At 37.9% G+C, this 24448-nt stretch overlaps 1 protein-coding gene across 5 annotated transcripts in view; it reads right to left on the bottom strand.

Annotated features, from left to right (window-relative positions):
- The window catches only part of ZRANB3 (zinc finger RANBP2-type containing 3), a 305162-nt gene that overhangs the window by 68711 nt on the left and 212003 nt on the right, over positions 1-24448 (bottom strand). For 4 of the 5 annotated variants that reach the window (XM_070768553.1, XM_070768548.1, XM_070768569.1 and 1 more), the window contains 3 exons: positions 6280-6399; positions 3384-3503; positions 454-633 (listed from right to left, as the gene is read on the bottom strand). In XM_070768553.1, the coding sequence (XP_070624654.1) occupies positions 454-633; positions 3384-3503; positions 6280-6399 (420 nt within the window). The remainder of the gene's footprint in view (positions 1-453; positions 634-3383; positions 3504-6279; positions 6400-24448) is intronic. The other variant, XM_070768566.1, reaches the window with a different exon arrangement.

Here is a 24448-nt window from a genome sequence, read left to right as displayed (position 1 = left end):
GTAACCTGGTTTTGCATTTGAGTCACAAGCAATCCAATAAAGAAAATCTTATTTTTTCAATATATCATGGGCTTTAGCAATCAAGAATCACTCAAGGTTCAAGAATCCTTTTGAGAAAGTGTATGTTCTCAGCTTACAAAAAGGACTCGGGGTTTGAAAATGTTTTGTTTCCTTACTAGCTCATCCTCCCCTGGCCTCTAAAATGGTAGAGAAGGACTTGGAAGACAATAGGAACACATGTAAATTCATGTCGCTCTCTTATTACCAAGGACAGCAGGTAAAGTATTACCAACCGAAGCCTTTTCTGGACTTGGTCTCTATCAACATCATTATCTCAGTGTATGTATATATGCTTTGCCTGAAAACACCAAAACTCAGCCTCTTAACTCATACAAGCTATGGATAATAAGCTCTGAGTAAAAGTTGGTAACCTGGTTTAAATTCAAGCTTTACCTTACGATTCAACATTCCCCACATAAGGGTGTCTAGAGTCCCATTTGCAATAAGGTAGTGAATATTCACAGAACTGCACTGTCCAATCCGGTGAGCACGGTCTTCTGCTTGTTTTATATGTCCAGGGTCCCAGTACAACTCAGCAAACACAACATGAGTTGCAGCAGTAAATGTCAAACCCTAAGCAAAATAAAGTGAAGAAAAAAAGTGAAAAGTGAAAGTGTTAGACACTCAGTTGTGTCCGACTCTTTGAGACCCCCTGGACTGTAGCCTGCCAGGTTCCTTTGTCCATAGAGTTCTCCAGGCAAGAATACTGGAGTGGGTAGCCATTCCCTTCTTCAGAGGATCTTCCTGACCCAGGAATCAAACCTGGTCTCCTGCAGTGCAGTCACCCCGGAAGCCCAAAGTAAAGAAACTGAGATGCAAATAAACTGAGAATTTAACATAGAGCCATGTATAATAAAGTCTTTCTGAGTACATTCACTGGACAAGAGAACACTGAAGGACTTAAAAACAAATCAGTCTTTCATTTTAAGTCAAATTAAGAAAATTTAATTCAGATAAATGAAGACTGCTTACTGCAAATTAGTCAGGTGAACTACAAAGTACATGTTTAAAAGGTATTTCAGTATTTCAAAAGTCAGTTTGACGGATGTATACATAAACAAAATCACTTTATCCTCTGATGTATACTGGGTTCACATTACCATTGGAAAATCTAATAACATACATTATAAATGAGAATATAATTCTAACACATGGTATCCATAGCAACTAGGCAGAGAGCAATGACATCCTCTATTCATTTAATTCATTCTGTTTTATAAAGCAATAAAATCATGTCTACAGTCAAAACCTTTTCTATCTTTGGAATTTCTCATGTTGCATCCCAAAGACTGATGTTTACTGATTTGTATCTTGATGTATACAATACAGTTGCATCTTTGTGTAACTGTATTTTATATCAGTTTGAAACAGTATGACATTAAAAGTATTAACTAGGTCTTGTTTTATAACTAATATATGAAATAATGCAAGTCTCTTTAAACTGTGTTAAAAAATGCATGACTTTAAAGTGGGTAGGTCAAGCAAAATGTGGACCATGCTTATTGCCACACAGTAGTGGGTGGTATTACGTGGTCAACAGGAACACCTACCATATTATGGTAGTGTTATCTAATCCATGGCTGTTGTTCACATGCCCTGGAACTTCTGTGAGTGACTTTCATGACTGCTGTGCTGCTCTGATGTTATTTTAACTTAAAATATTTTCATATCACATAACAACATCATATTAGCATTCACTAAACAGTGGCACTCATTCTCAAGCTGAAGATCAACCACTATGGAACAGAACTTAGAAGTAATAAAAACATGGACAGAGTCAAATACACACCATGTTAAACTGTGCTGCTATTTAGGATTTGAAATGCTGCAAAATATCAGAGATAATGCAAGAAAATTAAGTAGCATTTAAAGTAAAAAGTATCATAAAAGTGTAAAAAGTATCATATGACCATACAAGAAAAAAGGGAAAATATGTTGGCAAGATCAAATCACTCAAAGATGCTATTAATACTAAACTACAATGGAAGATTCAGAAACCTCCAGGACAAAGCCCTTTCTACTTTCCTTGATTCTGATGAAGATTTTATTAATAGTATTCAAGGGTATTAAGTTTTGAATTATACAAGGCCTTCAGGAATACAGCCTTGAATAGAATGTGAGTGCCTTGTACAATCTTAATTTCAGAAAGTCTTTTATCAGGTCACTCCCAGACTCTCCTGCCCAGATTCTTCCTACTTATCTACTCCCAAGCTATTGGTACTCCATTTCTACTTTTAAGCTCTTTTTTATAATATTTTCTATGGCTGAAATATTCTAACAGATATAAAACTCAGACTACTAGAAATTCAATCCAACATGAAAAGTGTTGAGACAACCATCTTTTTGATTAGAACTCCTAGTGAGTTCTACAACTTCTTCATCTTCATGGATTCTCTCTATATAGACAATTTTATATACATCAATTAGCTCACTAAAAGGAGAACTTTGGCCCTGGTCCAGATTCCAGAATCCACAGAAGTTGCCAGATTTGCCATATACCAGGTTGGATATTTAACAACAATATGCCCAATTGCTTTTCCCTCTGTTAAATATCCTGGCTTAGATATTTACATCAAAATATTCTAGAATGCTAGTAGGAAAACTGTTCAGAAGCGTCCCCTTCTACAGTGGGTAGTACAGACCAATATCTATTCTTTTCTTACCCCTTTGTAACATAACACTTGACCAATAAAGGCTACTGTTTCCAGTTTCATTTTAAGACAGTTGTGGCTCTGGGAATAACTGCAGGCCAGTGAGATGTAGCATGCCTTTCTCCACTCAGCTGCCTGGATCATAGATATCAGCTCTAGCAGAACTCTTAGATGAGATACCTGCTAAGAGTGGTAAACAGCCTTGGACTGTCTGTATCCAAGAGTGAAATTTTGTGTATTTAAGTCATTGTTAATTTGGATTTACATTTATTTGTAGCCAAACCTAATTCTAAGAAACAAACTAAGGGCATTCCACAAAAAACTCAGAAAGACAGGAGAGTTCTTTTTTCCTCAGGCCACCTTGCCTCACAGACTCTGATGAAAACAACCAAGTAAGATGAGTGCTGTAAGAAAGGGATGAGAAAATGCTATACAAAAGTTCATGGGAAAGCATTATAATGAAATTTAACTTTACTCTTTCAGGAAATTCTTTACTTGAAAATTCAGGAAGCTTATAATCAGAGGTGTTGAGGTCTCCTTCTGTTACACTTTCTAGTACTCTTCAAGGTGGAATGAGTATTTATCACACCAAATAGGAAGTTATAGTTAAGGTTAATGGCCTTTTTATTATCTCAACATTTCATTATCAAATTCAGACGTGAAACTTCTTACCTGACCAGCAGCCTGAATGCTGAGGATAGCCACACGAGTCTCAGGATCCTTTTGAAACTGATTAACCAGATGTATTCTTTCTGAAGATGGAACACTTCCATCTATCCTGATGTAACGAGTCTACCATCAACAACAAGGGAAATGGCAAAATTAGGACAAGCTCCATCTTATTATATACATGTTACAGCTTATTTTTATGTTCACACAATAAAACCGAAACTGGTGAAAATGATCGGTTAGTAAATGTTGTATAAGACTCTTAACCAGATTTCTTAAACCTGCTTATAAAAATTTCTTATTTTTAAATATTTTAAGCTGCTTGAGAATGGTATCTAGTTTAATTCATCTTCATACCATCAATGCCAAGTGTGATGTCACAGGAGTGACAGATATAACAGGAGTTCCATAATTGTAACTGGATTATTGTCTTCAACAATGTTCTAGGTAAAGTGATATACAAACTTTAAAAGATGGATCAGACTAATTTTAAAGTTACAGGACCACTAATTCCAAAGTGAAAATAAAGTCAGACACGTGAGAAAAAGTGGATTCAGCCCATGTATTTGGGATTCAGGAACAGTAGTCCTGAAATGCTGCAACATTAACTGGGAAAACATCTTTTTTAAAGTAGCATTTGAGTCATCTTTTTCCCATTTTTAAATTTAAAAGAAATATGTGATTTGGTCATCTCCACTGAGGTAAGAACCAAGACACACAAACACATTTTTAAAAAAGAAGTAAATATTAAGTACTAAATTGAACCGTGCTGTCTTTTAGGAACAATCTGAGTTTAGAAAATATAAGCAGTCAGTGTACGTCAGAATAGTTTTTAAAAACTTATTACTCAAATTTGTAAAAACAGGCATAAGCCCTGAATTTCAAACTGTCTCATTTTTATATGCACTTTTATGGAAAACATTGCCTTAAATACTTGAGACACAGTTTTATAAGTAAACCAGCAAATTAATGATTTAATAGAATGTCCCTTATCAACTTTTCTATGTCCTCATAAACAGATATAAATTGACCAGTGATCCATCAACAGAGACTATAAAATCTTCTGAGGGTCTTTCTAAAGAAAACATACTGTCAGGCAAAGGAGAGTTTGGGAGAAATTAACCTCCAACACCATGACTACCTACATTTTTAACTCTTAGTGGCATTAAACAGAATTCTAAACACACCAATAAAGTGGGAGTGGGAAGAAGAGACACATTTGGAATATATTCCAATAGTTTTAAGGTATAATGGAATCAGAATTAAACATCTAATATTGTTCAATCATTTCAAAAATTTCTAAGGCTAATTAATCCTTCCTCAGAGGATCTATCACAGATACTATATGATAATGAGAAAGCATCCCTTTAATATATAGCACTTTACTATGTTACGTTATTATAAATCATTCTATGAAGGAAAGACTAGAATTATTTCTTTGGTAATGTTAATGACTAATTAGCAAATACTTGAAAAAAGTACACAAAGTTTTAAAAAACATGGCTTTATTCCTCCCTTTAAAAAAGCTAACTGCACCAGCAAGTGGTTCTGATGTTACACGGATATTAAGCTCTTATAATTTGTCAGGAACTTCCTCTGGCTGATCCAGAGCATCTCAAAAAGGCCTTAGCACACACAGAGGGGTGACAGGTTTAAACTTGGAAAGAAAAAAACGGCAGATACTGTTCTGATAGTGCTGTTGGGGAACAAGGTGGACCTAAAGGCAGTGAAGCCAGCATGTTTCAGGGGGCTTACCTGGGTGTATGTTTCAGACTCACCCACACTAAATTTTAATATTCTATAAAGTAGGCTGCCTAGATGTTTAAAAAGTATGACTGCAGCTGGATAACAAAACTGTCTAAATTTATTCTTCCTTTCCCCTCAAAATCACCCACATTCTAGGCCACCATGTGGGTAAACAACAATTTTAACTGCCTATACCAATCTCAGGAGAAGGCAATGGCACCCCACTCCAGTACCCTTGCCCGGAAAATCCCATGGATGGAGGAGCCTGGTAGGCTGTAGTCCATGGGTCGCTAAAAGTCAGACACGACTGAACGAGTTCACTTTCACTTTTCACTTTCCTGCATTGGAGAAGGAAATGGCAACCCACTCCAGTGTTCTTGCCTGGAGAATCCCAGGGACGGGGGAGCCTGGTGGGCTGCCGTCTATGGGGTAGCACAGAGTGGGACACGACTGAAGTGACTTAGCTTAGCTTAGCTTAGCTTAGCTTATACCAATCTCAAATGGTTTATCCAATAACAAAAACAGAATTCACATGATAGTCTATTAAGGCAGCAGAGTTTAATCCATGCATCCAATTTGATCAGTGGAGTATTATGACTGGTATAAAAGACAAATATTAGTAGTATATTATCAACACAGTGGAAATATAATATTAGTGTATGTGTGCATGCTCGGTTGTGACCAACTCTGCGACCCCATGGACAGTAGCCCGCCAGGCTCCTCTGTTCATGGAACTTTCTAGGCAAGAATACTGGAGTAGGTTGCCATTTCCTACTGGGATCTTTCCAACACAGGGATCAAACCTGTGTCTCTTGCATCTCCCACATTGGCAGGATGATTCTTTACCACTGCGCCCTGTTGATCCCAATAGGGAGGAGGGTTCAGGATGGGGAACACATGTATACCTGTGGCAGATTCATTTTGATATTTGGCAAAACTAATACAATTATGTAAAGTTTAAAAATAAAATAAAATTAGAAAAAAAAAATATACATTTGTATAATTTGCAATAAAATATGTAATAATAATTTATATATATACATCCCACAATCTGAAGAAGGCAAAAAAAAATCCACCTCAATTATAAAAACTACAGTTGATGTTTAGGATATAAAAACTGCATCCTAAGTAGTGTTTTATAAATAAAACCTACCTTGTTTTCTATAACGGCTTCTGTGCAAGCTTGGAGCATGCTTAAATGGTGAGCGAAAACCAGAAATTTAAGTGAATCATTCTGAAGCATCATCTTAATATAATCCTTTACAGCACCTGCCTAAATATAAAAAGTTAAACCTCATTAATGTCATAAGAATGTTTATAAGAAATCATGCCACTTTAATAACGCAAGGAAAGCCTGAAAATCAGTAAGTTTCTATGAACTTTAACTGTTTTGTCCTCAAGGCAGCCTATAGTAGAAGCCCACACCTAAAGCGACGCGTGAAACGAGAGGAACATGAGAGGGAAAAAACCGAGAAATAAAATAAGAACAAGATAAGAATTTAGATGGGAAACAACAACAACAAGATAGGGAAGGAGTCTCAAAGCAAAGTGGGTAGTCAAGCAAGCTGTGGTGAGGAAGCGGTTGGTGGTTTTGTTAAGAAAGTAATTTTCAAAAAAAAAGCTCATACAGAGGAGTGAGTGGAACAGAGTGAAGGAGAAAATGGAAGATAAAAAGGCAAACAAATGGCACTGTGTGTGTGGGAGAGAAACTGAAAAAGAATAAGAAAACTGAGCTCAAGTTTAAGGGTTAAGGAAAGTTGTTTTTTCATTTCTTTTTAACTAAGAAACTAAGGTAGATTTACAAAAAGGCTGTTAAAGGTGTAGAAAGACTGAGAAAAATAAGAAATGAGGGGACTGTGCTTGTCTCCAGGATGGAGAAGGTTGCAGAACAGGCTGGTGTGATGGGATTAAGAGATCAGTAGGGAGGTGAGAGAGAACAGGGAGGGAGACAAAGAAATCCTGAGGCAGAAGGGAGAAAAATCATGAAAGCTCATACTGAATAGGCTTTTCTTAGCTAGCTAGAGGCCAGGTTACTGGTTAAGCATAAGAAATCAATATGAGATGAATTAAATAGGAGTTAAATTTAAAATGGATAGCCAGAATTAAATTTAAAACACGAATACAATATCTCTTAACTGTTAAAATAAATTAGTCAGACATTTTGGGAAAAGATAGCAGGCTGAATATATTTAACCTCCACTCCTCAGTGCTATATTTAAATGATAGAAAAATGTATAGAGAAAAAGAGGTTGGAGAGGGATCAATAGCCACAAAACTTTGCAAGTGAAAAAGCAGACAGACGCCTGGTAACTGATTAGCCAACCTGACAGTTCTTAAGCTGCCAGTATGGAGTGTTGAGAAGTACCTGGTTTAAAATGGCGTGATCAGAAAAGGATCAGGAAATGTCACCTCTGGAAGTGAGGATAGGGATGTGGCTAAAATAGGAAGACTGTTTGAAAAAATGTTTAAGTAGCTAAATATGTGCTGTGCTGATCCATAGCCTTTCTCTACCGATTCCACATAAGAGGTGATCTCCCAATCCATGCTGGAAGAAAACTATAAATTTATTTTCTGGAGAGGGCAAAACAGAGGTTATTCAGGTGGAGGAATCCTACACTGATGTTAGGTCATCCTGCAAAAAATCAAGGGGATTAGATGTAAGTTACATAACAAATGGTGAGATCTGACCCTCTCTCTCCATTTTTTTATTCCCTAGGGTCCCCAAATAGAGACTGAGGCAAGGGAGAAGAATCGTGTAAAATGATTCTTTTTGGGAAAAGCAGACCACTAAAAAAAAGACTAAAGATACTGATATTGGGGTTCCTCAACAAGACATCCCAATCAGATCACTCAATTATTATCCTTCAATAAACATGGAAACTCTACATATCCATTCAGAGTTCCTAGTTAGCGTTTAAAATCTTGTAAATAAAAGCAAGCAAACAAACAGAAAAACCCAACAGACATTTGTGGAAAGCAACCTACATGAATAGATCAACAATGCAGAGAGAGAAAAAACCAAACTACAACAGGACACTACAAAAAGAAAAAAAAAAAAAAAAAGAGTTGGGGGAGTGGGGCAGAATTCTCTTGGAAATTAAAACTATAATAGCAGAAATGAAAAATCTACTGGTTACTAAGCTGAGAAAATCTTCCAGGAAGTAGATGGAAATATAAAATAACAGAGAAAATATAAAATATAATTAGAGAACCAGACCATGAAAACAATATGTGAATAATAAAAGTTCTAGAAAACAACATAGAAAAAAATAGAAATTAAAAAAAAAAAAAGAATATTTTACAGAACTTAAAACTGGAAGTTCCCAAAATGGAAACTAGAAAATGCCCAATGAAGATCCTTCATAACAGACGAAAATGGACCCAGAGCAAGGTCCATAATCATGAAATCTTAGGACAATGGGAACAAAGAAAGAACTCTACAAGTCTCTAGAGAAGGGAGGAACAGATTTCACAGAAACAAAACAGAATAAAACATCTGAATGGCACTGGTTATCTCAACATTGATACTGAATGAGAGAAAACGATTTTTAACAATTCATATACAGCCAAATTAAAAATCAGATATAAAAGTAGAACAAAGGCATTTTCAGATATGCAGAGTTTCAAACAATTTACTGCCAACGTACCCCTTCTTGGGAGGCTACTGGAAAATGTACAGCAAAACAAGGGAATAAAAAAATAAAGAAAATTATATATATATATATATTTGAAAAAGAAGTAATTCAGTACAAGGGAGAAATAGATAAAAATCCCTGATAAGAGTTTCACAGCAAACCTAAAGAAAAACTGTCTAGACTGCAGTTGATCAAATGGTACAGGAGAAATTTCATTAAGTGGATAAAATTGATGTAATGCTAACATTTAAAGATATTGCAAGGAGTCTGGACAACTAAGGTAAGAGGCTGAATTAGTGAAAAATGAGTCATAAAAGAAAAAACATCCATAGTATATTGTATTGTTCATCTGTAAATTATAAACATGGTTCTAATAATGTACAAGTTGAATACTGATCAAGCCAAAATTAGTATAAATTTATATAAAATTTGTAAAACTGTAACTTTCTCCCTCTCTTCATCCATTTCTATCTATTGATCCATCAATCTATCAATCTATCTCCCTATCTATTGCTGTTTGAAGAATGGGAACAGGGGAAAGGTCTGGATGTGAGGGTGGGGCTGAAGACCAAAAGGGCTAAAATTTTATCTTACATATAGAGAAACCAATTGATGATGCCTAAAATGACACTTGCTGCAAAGCAAGCAGTAATACCAACCAAGAAGTAAGATAAACCCATTGCTGAGGGATCTGAAGTAAATCCCTCAAAATCAGCTACAAGAAAAGAACGTGGTTGCCTCCAGGGAATAAATTTAGGAGACTGTTACTTTTTTCGAAATTTCTATTTCTCCTCATTAAATTATGATCATATGTAGCTTTGTAATAATTAAAAAAAATTTTAATAGGAAACAGTTTAAAACATTTTAAAATTGAAAAAAATACCAATTTAAAATTCATGCATATGACTATCAAGTCACAAGATTGATTCTCTCCAAGCTACATTTTGTACGTCTATGTTTTCTAAAGACTAAAAATTCATACAATGAGATTGGAGGCTGTTAAGAACTTTAGCCTTGGATTTCAGTGCCTCAGAAGGTGGAAATGAAGCCCTCTCAAAATAAGGAGCTATAAATTCCAGATATGTTGCCATGGTAACTGAACCACTTTAATAAACTGCATGTTTGCCTAAAGAGCTATATTTACTGTGATAAGCCTTTCAGAAAGTACATGTCAAGTTGGAGTATTTTTAAGGTACATTCATTTTCCAACCACTGCAGACTTCAGACTAAATAACCACTGCAGCCCTAGTCCCAGATGCATTCCCCAATTCTACACAAGCGAGCTGTTTCTACCAGTCTCCTCCACTCCCATCACCCCCTCCTCAGTACAACCAGAAACTGCTGGTGCCAAGTGCTCAAGCCCCTTTCCGTCTATTCCTCCCCATCACAGGTCCAGAAAGGCTTATGGTTACTACTAATATTATAAATTCAACTAGATAAAGTTCAATGGGCTAAACAATCTCTTGGGACTAACCTGTTAGCTAGCGTTGTGATGTTGCTTCTGAGGAGAAAATGTGTTTGCAGAACCAAAAAATCTACACAGCAAAGGGATTTTGGGATTCTCTTAGGTTCTTAGGTCGGGGACTGCACAGGTTTGCATTTTAAAATGAACTATACATGCATTTTCCCTGTTCTGATTCTAGTCTGATTAAAAGTCACTGCATTGTCATATTTTAAGTTATCTGAATAGAAGTTTGCTTTTGAAGTATCTTAAGTGCATTTTATATAGGTACGGCAGGTCCTGTTAACGATCAGTGATTTGGTCACACCGGTTCAGGTTTTATAGCAGCTATAGTACTCACAATTTCATTTCATTTTACTAAAATTGGTCTGTTAGTAATGTGTCTGTGAGCCAAAGTTCTAATTTAAATAATTAATGAAGACTACACACTATGTCTCATTTAAGGAGATGCAGAAATAATGAGAATATGTTATATGATTTATTTCTTAAATTTTTTTTTCAGTGAATAGGTACACATAATACTTTTTGAAGTAAAAGTAAAGAAAAACCTACATTGCATTAAAGGCCTGAGGAAAGTTACTTTAAGTTGTCAGTCTTTCATCAAATAATAAGAGGGGGAAAGAGCAAAAAAAAAACCAAACTTGAGCTACGATAAAGAGTTTTTCCTTGACCAAACTTCAGTTACGTTCCTCTTAGCCCTCTTCTTAACTAGGCCTCAATTTTGGCCTTCCAAGTCTCTCTTGCCCTTTCCAGGTCCAATTTTAGCAAGAATCCTGCTAAGCCAATTTATCAAGAATGCCCCCACTCTTGATACCTGATTAACTCTTGATATCTGATCAAGTTCCTAATCCTCACTATTTACAGCTAATTTCTTGGCCTTCTTTTTGCAAGAATTCTGTTTTGACCTTGATTTTGATCTGATAAATGCACACATCCCTGCTGCAAGAAAGTCTAGAATTACCAGTTATCCAAGTAGAAGAGTGAGTGACCAAAGGAACCATAACTGATTTAATAAGCAATCCACAGTTTCACTGTACCAGCCTATGCACTTAGACATGCATAGTTTAATCTTTGAGACAAGCATGTGCTGCTGGCAGGAGCAATCAGTTTAGCAAAATCTCCCTACCTTGATGTCTCCTCTTACTAATTTTCTGACCACCGACCCCTTTACCCTGCTTGTTGGCTATAAATCCCCAGCTCTCTCTGCTGTGTTCAGAGTTGAGTGATCTCTCGCCTCAGTTGCAATAGAGTTGACTCCTATTGCAAAGTCTAGTGAGATAGAGTCAACTCCTTGAATAAAGTCTTCCTTACTGTTTTAACAAGTATCAGAATAACTTTTTCTTTAACACCTATAACTTGTAGCTAAGGGAGCATGAGCTAAAAAAAGCTTCTCCTTAAGTTTTGAAGTCCTCAACCCCAGACTAATGGCAGATCTATTTAGATATCTGGTGTGCGTGTGTGTGCTTAGTCATGTCCAACTCTTTGTGCCTAGATGGACTGTAGCCTGCCAGGTTTCTCTGTCCATGGAATTTTCCAGGCAAGAATACTGGAGTGGGTTGCCATTTCCTGCTCCAGGGGGGTCTTCTTGACCCAGGGATCAAACCCATGTCTCTTGCGTCTCCTGCACTGGCAGGCAGATTCTTTACCACTGTACCACCAGGCACATGATTTAAGGACACCTCTTCAAGCCCATATTAGTCAAGAAGAGGTGAACTGTGATTGGTCTCAGCAAGTCTAGTACTTTCATTCCCCAATGATTCTGCCTTATAGGGAAAATGGGAAGTCTGCTGGAGGCTTCAAAAACAAAAACAAAATAATGCTCAGTGACAAACGGACGTTACGGAAAACTTCCTTGCTTTGGATGTTACGACCTGCACTTGACACCAGGGCCTCCCTGGAAGCTCAGCTGGTAAAGAATCCGCCTGCAATGCGGGAGATTCCGGTTAGATTCTTGGGTCAGAAGTTCCCCTGGAAAAGAGATATGCTACCCAGTCTAGGATTCTTGGGCTTCCGTGGTGGCTCAGATGGTTAAAGAATCTGAATGCAATGCAGGAGACCTGGGTTCAATCCCTGGGTTAGGAAGCTCCCCTGGGGGAGGGCAAGGCAACCCACTCCAGTATTCTTGCCTGGAGAATCCCCATGGACAGAGGAGCCTGGCAGGCTACAGTCCATGGGGTCGCAAAGAGTCAGATATGACAGCACAGCACACTGCAGCAATTACCCTGGGGCTACTATGGAAGCTCTTGAGCAAAGTGGTGAACTACAGCAGCCAGAGTAGAAAGAAGAATCCAGATGCTTTAAAAAAACAAAAACAACCCTTTATTGAGATATAATTCACACACCATAAGACTCACCCATTTAAAGATTACAATTCAACAGTTTTTAGAACATTTAGAGATGTGCATCCTTCACAATTTCAGAATATTTTCATTTCCCTAAAATCTTTCATCTCTTAGCAATCACTCCACCTCCACTGCAGGCCCCTGTATCAACCTAGCTCTAGGCAAACACTAATCTACTTTCTGTCTCTATGGACTGGACTGTTTTGACAGTTCATACAAATGGAATCACACAATATGTGGTCTTTTGTGACTGGCTTATTAGCACAATGCTTTCAATCCATGTTGTAGCATTTTTCAGTGTTTAACTCCTTTTTTTATTCCAAGTAACATTCCACTGTGAGGACATACCACATTATACTTGTCCATTCATCAGTTGACAGCCTCTCTGACTCTTGTTTTTATTCATTTATCTATTTCATCCTATAATGTTTCTTACTGATTTGTAAATTTATGATAGTTAATTCATCTTTTATCCTTTTAAACTATTTTAAATGAGGAAAGGAACATAATAAGTAAAAGAGAGCATTGCTTATTTATCCCTCTAACATCCCTAGTGGCTCAAGATGGTAAAGAATCTGCCTGCAATGTGGGAGACATGGGTTCGATCCCTGGGTTGGGAAGATCCCCTGGTGAAGAGAATGGCTATCTACGCCAGTATTCTCCCTGGAGAATTCCAAGAGTCCATGGGGTCACAAAGAGTCAGACATGACTGAGTGACTTTCACTTCTCTTCACCTGCCCTGCAGACCACCACAAAGAAAGGCTAGGAATTTGTCTTCTGCTAGGGCACTAAGGCTGTCACCAGGTATACCAGCTCCAAGTAAATATAATATGCCTAGCTGCTGCTAACAGAGAAGGCAATGGCACCCCACTCCAGTACTCTTGCCTGGAAAATCCCATGGACGGAGGAGCCTGGTGGGCTGTAGTCCATGGGGTCGCTAAGAGTCGGACACAACTGAGCAACTTCACTTTCACTTTCACTCCCTTTCCCCCTGCCAATGGTTGTTAATTTAGAAACCATTTCATCAACCTGAAAAAACATTTTCAAATCTGGTAGAAGACAACTTTTTAGGGAAGAATGGTCACTCCATACTCTTGTCAGAACCCCATGCCAAAATTTTCCCACAGGAAACTTCCAAAGATAACTTGGGTGAATTATAAGAAGTGTGATTTTCTTATTGCTAGGCATGCTTATAAACACATCTGTAAATAGAAATCTAACATGTCTAATACAGCTAATCTTTTGACACTGACCAAGTTCTGCAAGCAGCCTATTTCACACCAAGAAGCAGAAGGGCTACAATACTGTATGTAAGAAGAGAGTAACCCAAATTTAATACCTTAACCAAGACAATTTTACAAAAGAACCTGGGATCCTAAACCTTTCCATAAAACTTTTTGGAACAAGATATTATTATAAAGCAATTGTTCAATCTAATCTATCTTTTTGTCTGTCAGGCAAAGATGGATGAGAGAGACTATTCCCATGAATAATCTACTCCACTGTGTTAACCAAATTTAGGCAAAGTTAGAAAGTAAAGGCAACATTACTATGGACTTTAAAAATATTTTTCATAAAAAGTTTATTTCATGTGCGTTTGATCATAAAAGTCATTGATCAAAAGAGCTAATCTAATTCTTTAAAAACTGAATCAATTCTGAAAAACATTCTCAATTTCTTTCTAAACTCCATCCATTGATCACATCAATAAGGTAACCAATTTTGTATGACTCAGCATGAATAAATCTTATTTGGGCATTTAAAATGATAACACATAGAATGTATAGATTTTTAAATTCTGTATCTTCTCTTGCCATACCTGAACAGAGATGCTAAAAAATCAGTAACAGGGAAACAGAAGTCACCTTAAACCCATGGTCACCAACAAATATTACAATTATTCTGCTACCTTAGGGGAATGATAGGCAAGTGTATGTACTTAGTAGCCAAACTGTGCACGTTCAAATCCTGCCTCACTCGTTTACAATCTGAGAGTCTCTGAGCAAGTCACTTAAATGCTGTACCTTGGTTTCCCCATAAAAGGGGATAAAAAGTACTTATTACACAAAGAGTAGTAGTAAAAATTAAACGAGTTAGTGAATAAAATATGCTGGGGACAGTTGGCACATGGTAAACACTGTAAGAGTGTTAGCTCATATTTTTACTATATTTCTCCGGTAAACAGCAAAAACAATTAAAAAAAATCAGAACCTATGTCTCTTAATTCTTAAACTTACCACTGCCCAGAGAAAATAGAATTCATCATTTGAGAATTCTGTTACTTTTCCTTACTTTTTTTTTTTTTTACTCATTGTTCACTTCCTTTCCTTTCATACAAGAGACATATTTCTTCTCTTCTTCCTCCACCTGTGGACTTAGCCATTCCTGCCACCTCAAAATGGATTCCCTGATAGCTCAGTTTGTAAAGAATCCGCCTGCAATGCAGGAGGTCCCAGTTCGATTCCTGGGTAGGGAAGATCCACTGGAGAAGGGATACGCTACCGATTCCAGAATTCTTGGGCTTCCCTTGTGGCTCAGCTGGTAAAGAATCTGCCTGCAATGAGAGAGACCTGGGCTAAACCACTCTTGGTTCTTGAGTGGATATCTTTGCATCTTTACTAAAGCCTTCCTCCATTCCACATAGCCACATAACTAACATACCACCTTCCTCCTCTAAAAAGAAAATATTGTTTTATTTGTACTTTACTATTACTGACCATCTCCTTACTAATACAGGAACCCTACAGCACCTGGCTCAGGCAGGTTCTTTACCACTGAGCCACTAGTGAAGCCCTCAGAGCCAGAGACGCTTTCCTCAAAAAAAAAAAAAAGAACTGGCTCAGGAAGAGGCACCCTAGTCTCACAATATCTCAGTCCCTGTGCAGCAGGGAACACTGCAGTGACCTCACTGAACCTCACTGCATGGTATAAGTAGGATTCCCCCTGTTTAGCAGACAGAAAATCTGCTTTGTGTTGAAAGTAATTTGCCTGTGCAAAGTTTTTAAAGCCCTAAGAAATGCTGCCATCCCCACAGTGACAGGAAATTTAAAGTTATGGGTTGATTTCATCATTTTCTTAGGAAAAATAACTGGCATTTCTCTTAAAATGGTTTTCTCTAAAGAGATAAGATTGCAAGGTACCAGAAAATAACTGAGAGTTGGCTAACCACGCATACAACTTACATCTGTTTTATTTCTAGGACAGCATTAGGCTGATCTTAAATCTAAAGAATCTGTTCAAGACTTGTTGCTGAGAAGGAGGGAGAGGATGTGGGAGTGACGGATTGGGAGTTTGGGAGCAGGTGCAAACTATTACACAGAGACTGGATAAACAACTAGGTCCTACTGAATAGCATAGGGAACTACATTCAATGTCCTGTGGTAAACCATAATGGAAAATATACAAAGGAATGTATAAATATGTACAGCTGCATCACTGTGCTGTACAGCAGAAACTAATACAACATTCTCAATCAACTACAATTTAAAAAAAGAATCTGTTCATTTTCACCTGTTAATATTCTCAACAAATATCACAGAGGAATAAAAATAATGGTATAGAGAAAGTAATTGTAATTACCTCAGATTCTTCAACAATTGACTTTGTACTAGCAACATTAATTATTTTATGGTCATTTCCTTGGTTAGCACTTATCATTATCACTTATGCTTACCATTATCATTATTAAATTTCTTGTTAAGAAGTATCTGAAAAAGAGATCTCAATATTATAAAAGCAAACATGTTAAAAACTTCTACAGAGACCTCCCTGGTCAGGGAATTGGATCCCACATGCTGCAATTAAGCATTTGTATGTCACAACTAAAGATCCTGTACAGCCAAAAAATATTAAAAAACCAAAACTTATACAGCCTCTATCCCCCTAAGAAGTACAAGTATTTAAACTCAAATGGCAGAACAGCATAAATGTCTGTACAGCACATGGATGATATATGTCAACACCATTATATAGTACTGCATTGTATATATTAAAAATTATCATATTAATATGGCCTAATTTGCTGACATGACCTAATTGGAAGCACTGGAATTGTTATTCCTATCTGCTTAAGACATTGTTAAGGTGAAAATGAAAGTTGCTCAGTTGTATCCAACTCTTTGCAACCCCATTGACAGTAGCCTGCCAGGCTCCTTTGTCCATGGAATTCTCCAGGCAAGAATACTGGAGTGGGTAGCCATTCCCTTCTCCAGGGGATCTTCCCAACCCAGGGATCAAACTGGGGTCTCCTGCATTGTAGATTAATTCTTTAGCATCTGAGCTACCCGGAAAGCCCTCTAAGACATTGTAGGGTATGAAAAAAAGAGAGAAGGTGAGAAAGAAATCTATCCTGGAGGTTTATAAAAATAGGATAGATGGAGATCCATTTGTCTGGAAGACTTTACATGGTAACTCTGCCTGGAGTAAAGTAAGAGGCCAGATGGCCCGCCGAGGTCCTTTTGGGTCCATTGTTCCCTAACCACAATGAATAGAGAATGTAAAAAGAGTAATATAAATGGACGTGGGAAGTACTTATTTCCTCAGAAGAGCTGACAAGGACAAGATTTTAGGCAGTAATTAAATATATGCCTCTAAAAATAGCATATCCTAGAGAATTCCCTGACAGTCTAGTGGCTAGGAGTCCATGTTTTCACTGCCAGGGGCCTGGGCTCACACCCTGGTCTGGGAACTAAGATCCCATAAGACTTGTGTCATGGCCAAAAAAAGAGAAAAAAGTAAATAAAATAAAATTGCATATCCTATAAATATACTTTTATACTTATATCCTATAAGACAGGGAAGCCTGGCATGCTGCAGTCCACGGGGTCACAAAGAGTTAGGCACGACTGAGCGACTGAACTGAACTAACAAGTATACTCACACAAATACATTTACTTGAAAACTCATTATTTTCTTCAAATTCCTTCTTTTTCTCATCAAGATTTTCAAATTTATATAAACTATCATTAGATAGTTATAATTATCTTTAAATTTCTCAACATAATTCTTCAAGTGATTCAATAAAAAGTAAAGCACTTCCAATATGATGCTACAGAGTATAAAACAAACCTGTTACCTCATGGCTTGAGTCTTGCTGAATTTGGCACAGATCATACTTAACGGGGAACTGTGTTCACAAACATCAATCCAGTCGGCCAAGCAAAAAATCTAGATCCTACTTTTACCAAACTCTCCTCCACATTCAATCAATCACTAATGTCTTAATATATTTTGAATTATTCCTTTCTTTCAATTTAAGATGTGGTACAGCCACCGCCCTTAGTTCAGATCATCTAGATTACCAGTGCAACATCCCTGCCTACAGGATTACTCCTTCCAGTGCATTCTTTACACACAGGCATACCTTGGAGATTCAATTGCAGATTCAACTCCAGATCACAGAAACAAAGAAAATATTTCAAGAAAGGGAGTCACATGAATTTTTGTTTCCCAGTGCATTCAAAACTTACATTTATACTATGCTGTAGTCTGTGAAGTGTGCAATAGCATAATGTCTAAAAGAACTATATACATACTCAACTGAGAAATACTTTGTTGCTGAAAAATGCTAAAAATCTGAGCCTTCAGCATGGTATAATCTTTTTGCTGATGAAGGGTCTTGCCTCAGTGCTGCTGGCTGCTGACTGGTCAGGGTGATGGTTGCTGAAGGTTGGGGTGTCTTTAGCAACATCTTAAATTAAGACAACACTGAAGTTGGCTGCATTAATTGACTCTTCTTTATGTGAACAATTTTCTTGTGCATGCAATGCTGTTTAATAGCATTTGACCCACAGCAGAACTTCTTTCAAACCTGGAATCAATCCTCTCAAGCTCTGTTGTGGCTTTTCCAACTAAATTTATGTCATATTCTAAATCCTTTGTCAGTTCAACAACCTTCACAGCATCTTCACCAGGAATAGGTTCCATCTCAATAAACCACTTTTTTACTCATCCACTGAAGTGACTGCTTCTAATGAAGAATTATCATGACTGTCTGCAAATCCCCACTGATGGCAATCTGTTCTGAGACTTAAGGGGCTGGGCCTGTGCTCTTAAAAGAAGTTCAGGCTTTATAAGGGCTCAAACAGAATGGACTCCAAAGGAAATTGTGCCTATCCTGTCGAGACCCTAGTCCTAGCTCATCATCCCTCAGCAACTTGAAAACAAGTGGTGTGGCTGCCCTGTCACAGTTTAGGCTCCTTGATTAATGGCTCTGAGGACACAGGCCATAAGAGGTGGCAGAAATGGTAAGTGGCCCAGATTTGGTTTCTGCTTTTATTGTGGAATGAAAGAGTGCTTGTCACATAATAAATACAGTTTTATCATGAGATTGCAGCATTCAGTTACATCTTGAGGCTCCACTTCTAGTTCTCTTGCTATTTCTGCCACATCTGTAGTTACTTCCTTCTTTGAAGTTTTGAACACCTAAAAGTTATTCACGAGGGTTGGACTCAAGCTTCTTTCAAATTCTTGTTAATGTTGCTATTTAGACCTCTTCCCATGAATCACAAATGTTCTTAATGTCATCTAGAATGGTAAATCCTTTCCAGAAAATTTTCAACTGAATTTTTCCAGATCCAAATTAGGAATCACTATCTGTGGCAGCTACAGCTTTATGATATGTATTTCTTAAAGAAAAATGTTGAAAGTTGAAATTACTCCATGATTCATGGGGCTGAAAAACTGATATTGTATTAGCAGGTATAAAAACAACATGAAGCTCAACGTACATCTCCATCCATCACACCAGGTACTCTCAATGAGCAGTAGTATTTTGAAAGGAATCTTTTCTGGGCACTGTTCTCAACAGTGGGCTTAAAATATTCAGTCAATCATGATGTAAACAGATCTAGTCAACCAGGCTTCCTTGTTCCACCTGTAGAGCACAGGCAGAGAAGATTTAGCATAATTCTTAAGGGCCTTAGGGTATACAGAATGGTAAATGAGCACTCAATAGGTGAGAAAAGAGAAGCAAAAAGCAAAGGAGAAAAGGAAAGATATACCCATTTGAATGCCGAGTTTCAAAGAACAGCAAGGAGAGCTAAGAAAGCCTTCCTCGATGATCAATGCAAAGAAATAGAGGAAAACAACAGAATGGCAAAGACTAGAGATCTCTTCAAGAAAATTAGAGATACCAAGGGAACATTTCGTGCAAAGATGGGCTCAATAAAGGACAGAAATGGGATGGACCTAACAGAAGCAGAAGATATTAAGAGGTGGCAAGAATACACAGAAGACCTATACAAAAAAAAATTTTCATGACCCAGATAACCACAAAGGTGTGATCTCTCATCTAGAGTCAGACATCCTGGAATGCAGTCAAGTGGGCATTAGAAAGCATCACTAGGAACAAAGCTAGTGGAGGTAATGGAATTCCAGTTGAGCTATTCCAAATCCTGAAAGATGATGCTGTGAAAGTGCTGCACTCAATATGCCAGCCAATTTGGAAAACTCAGCAGTGGCCACAGGACTGGAAAAGGTCAGTTTTCATTCCAACCCCAAAGAAAGGCCATGCCAAAGAATGTTCAAACTACCACACAATTGCACTCATCTCACATGCTAGCAAAGTAATGCTCAAAATTCTCCAAGTCAGGCTTCAAGAGTATGTGAACCGTGAACTTCCTGATGTTCAAGCTGGATTTAGAAAAGGCAGAGGAACCAGAAATCAAATTGCCAACATCCGATGGATCACTGAAAAAGCAAGAGAATTCCAGAAAAGCATCTACTTCTGTTTTATTGACAAGCCATAGCCTTTGACTGTGTAGATCACAACAAACTGTGGGAAATTCTTCAAGAGAATGGAAAACCAGACCATCTTACCTGCTTCCTGAGAAATCTGTATGCAGGTCAAGAAGCAACAGTTAGAACTTGACATGGAACAACAAACTGGTTCCAAATTGGGCAAGGAGTATGTCAAGGCTGTATATTGTCACCCTGCTATTTTACTTATATGCAGAGTACATCATGTGAAATGCCAGGCTGGATGAAGCACAAGCTGGAATCAAGATTGCTGGGAGGAATATCAATAACCTCAGATATGCAGATGATACCACCCTTACGGTAGAAAGCAAAGAAGAACTAAAGAGCCTCTTGATGAAAGTGAAAGAGGAGAGGGAAAAAGTTGGCTTATACTAATCAACATTCAAAAAACGAAGATAATGGCATCCGTTCCCATCACTTCATGGCAAATAGATGGGGAAACAATGGAAACAGTGATGGACTTTATTTTCTTGGGCTCCAAAATCACTGCAGGTGGTGACTGCAGCCATGAAATTAAAAGACATTTACTCCTTGGAAGAAAAGCTATGACCAACCTAGATAGCGTATTAAAAAGCAGGGACATTACTTTGCTGACAAAGGTCCATCTAGTCAAAGCTATGATTTTTCCAGTAGTTATGTATGGATGTGAGAGTTGGACCATAAAGAAAGCTGAGTACTGAAGAACTGATGCTATTGAACTGTGGTGTTGGAGAAGACTCTTGAGAATCCCTTGGACTGCCAGGAGATCCAACCAGTCCATCCTAAAGGAAATCAGTCCTGAATATTCATTGGAAGGACTGATGCTGAAGCTGAAACTCCAATACTTTGGCCACCTGATACAAAGAACTGACCCATTGGAAAAGACCCTGATGGTGAGCAAGATTGAAAGCAGGAGGAGAAGGGGATGACAGAGGATGAGATTGTTGGATAGCATTACCAACTTGATGGACATGAGTTTGAGCAAGCTCCAGGAGTTGGTGATGGACAGGGAAGCCTGGCGTGCTACAATCCATGGGGTCACAAAGAATCAGACACAACTGAGCAACTGAACTGAACAACCTGAGCACTGGCTTCAACTTAAGTCACCATCCACATTAGCTCCTGTTTAGGAGAGTAAACCTGTCCCTTTAAGCTTTGAACACAGGCACTGACTTCTCCTATCTAACTGCGTAAGTCCTAGACGGCATCTTTTTCCAATATAAGGCTGTTTCATCTACAGTGAAGATCTGTTGTTTAATGTAGCCACCTTCATTAATTATCTTAGCCAGATCTTCTGAATAACTTGCTACAGATTCTACATCAGCACTTGCTGCTTCATCTTGTATTTTTATGTTATAGAGATGACTTCTTTCCTTAAACTTCATGAACCAACCTCTGTTACCTTCAAACTATGCTTCTGTAGTTTCCTCATCTCTCTCAGTCTTCAAAGAATTGAAGAGAGGTAGGGCCTTGCTCTAGATGAGGCTTAGGCTTAAGGGAATGTTGTGACTGGTTTGATTGTCTTTCCAGACCACTAAAACTTTTCCCATATCATCAGTAAGACAGTTTTGTTCGTTGGAGCAACACTTTTAATTTCCTGCAAGAACTCTTCCTTTGTGGTCATAACCTGGCTAACTCTTTGGTGCAAGAGGCCTAGCTCTCAGCCTACCTCAGTTTTCAACACGACTTCTTCACTAAGCTTGATTGTTCCTACTTTTGATGTAAAGAGACACACGTGCAGCTATTCCTTTCACTTGAACGCTGCTGAGGCCATTATAGGGTTATTGACTGGCCTATTTCAGAATTGTTGTGTCTCAGAAAATAGGGAGGCCTAAGGAGAGAGAGAGAGACAGAGGAATAGCTGGCTGGCGGAGCAGTCAGAACACAAACAAGTATCTTAGTTAAGTTAACTGGCATATACGGACACTGTTCAAGGCACCCCCAAAGAATTACAAAAGATAACTGATCCCATCAGAGATCACCATAACAAACATAACAATAATCACGAAGTTTGAAATATTACGAGAATTGCCTAAATGTGACACAGGGACATGAGTGAGTGAATGCCATTGGAAAAATAATGCCAAGAAGACTAGTTTGATGCACAGTTGCCACAAACTGAATTTGTAACAACAACAACAAAAATGTAATCTGCAAGGTGCAATAAAGCTAGGGTCAACAAAACGTGGCATACCTGTAGCCGCTGTTCTTTTTGTAAAGTGCAAATCATATCATTTTACTCTATTCCACAATATCTGATTGCTCAGAACCCTTAGGATAAATTACACATCTTACTTGTTCATTCCTTGGAATCTTGAACCCCAAGACTTGACCAAGTGTTTTCTCCCATGTCCCTCTTCAATATCCTGTTTTTCAGGCACTCAATATGCTCTATTGTAGTTGAACATTTATTTTTACTGTCTTCCCCAACAGACTCCAAATTCTTTGAGAGGTAGACACCAGGTCTTGTTCACCACGCCTCTCTCACACTAAGCATAATCCTTGCCACATAGTAGGCACTCAATAAATATCTGCTGAATTAGTTAGGAAAACACTTAGCCAAAGAAAGGAAGCTACATAACATGATTACCAATTTATAATGTGTGGTATTTTAAAAGTTCATTAACAGATAGATTTGGGAGAACTCTGAAACACATTTTCCCATAGAAACAATATTAAATGTAAGATACCTCCCTTCAATGTTACCTACAACTACAACGTAGGTAAACTGTATTATCTATAATTACTTTGGACTCTACTGCATACCAATAATATTTCTGGGGACAATACATTAAGAAATCCAATCTGGTACTGCTATGAACTAATTATTTCTGGTTATAGCACACGAATTGACGTAACAGTTATAACTTCATAGGTGGCTGAGGACAGAGGTTCTAATAGGCAGGGAAAGTAAAAGGACTGAAAACTAGGAAGTCAGGGTAGCCTTCTGCTACCGATAATCTTTGGGAATATGTTCTAAGCTGGAACAACTAACTTTTTTTCATGTCTTTACTTTTCTTCAAGGATTCTAGGAATTAGGTGCAACTTCCTATTGACTATCAACACTTCTGACTTCCAACTAGGGTTTCTTACCATATGCAGGAAATTATCTAAACTGTTCTCATATATAAAGGCTTCTCCCAGCAGGAGACGTGGGAAGATCCCCTGAAGCAGGGCATGGCAACCCACTCCAGTATTCTTGCCTGGAGAATCCCAAGGACAGAGGAGCCTAGAGGGCTACAGTCCATAAGGTTGCAAAGAGTTGACACAACTGAAGCAACGTAGCATCCATACATATCAACACTTCTGACTTCCAACTGGGTTTCTTATCATATGCAGAACATTATCTAAAAGGGTCTCATGTATGTTTTCCCTGGTGGCTCAGACGGTAAAGCGTCTGCCTACAATGCTGGAGACCCGGGTTCAATCCCTGGGTTGGGAAGATGTCCTGGAGAAGGAAATGGCAACCCACTCCAGTATTCTTGCCTGGAAAATCCCATGGATGGAGGAGCCTGGTGGGCTACAGTCCACGGGGTCACAAAGAGTCAAACACAACTGAGAGACAAAGAGTCAACACAACCGAAGTGATGTAGCATCCATACACATCAACACTTCTGACTGCCAACTGGGTTTCTTATCATATGCAGGAAATTATCTAAAAGGTTCTCATGTATATTCTTTTCTTTTCAGCTGTATTCTACAGTCGGTACTAAGAACAAAGAAAGCTAAGTGAGCAAGCAAACAAATGAAAAACAAGATAGTTATCGACTTTAAGAAAAACAACAGTTGTCAAAGAAAAGAAATGTAATTATAGCTCATTTGTGAAGTGTTTAACAGAGTCATTATACTGTAAACAATGAACACTGATCAAACCAAAAATTATGATATGGGAAAATGGAACTGGGGGGACGTATTGCAAATATTCTCTTCCCATCTATATTTTGCATTTGCATTTTCAGTGCTGCAGTGTCTTTCATATGTAACACTTTGAAACACTGTAATTTTAAGGGTTTGAGTAACACTTTTAAACGACATAAACTGTAAGGGTTTGAGTCCCATTTGCTTTTCCTTTAAAGAATGTACTCTTTGTATCCTATCTAAAAAAAATGTTCCTATCCAAAGGATGGGATATTTTAAAATATGTAC

This window comes from Bos indicus, chromosome 2 (genome assembly GCF_029378745.1).
Source record: "Bos indicus isolate NIAB-ARS_2022 breed Sahiwal x Tharparkar chromosome 2, NIAB-ARS_B.indTharparkar_mat_pri_1.0, whole genome shotgun sequence".
NCBI lineage: Eukaryota > Metazoa > Chordata > Mammalia > Artiodactyla > Bovidae > Bos > Bos indicus.
The sequence above is the reverse complement of the archived record's forward strand: the minus strand, read 5'-3'. Positions and strand labels throughout refer to the sequence as shown.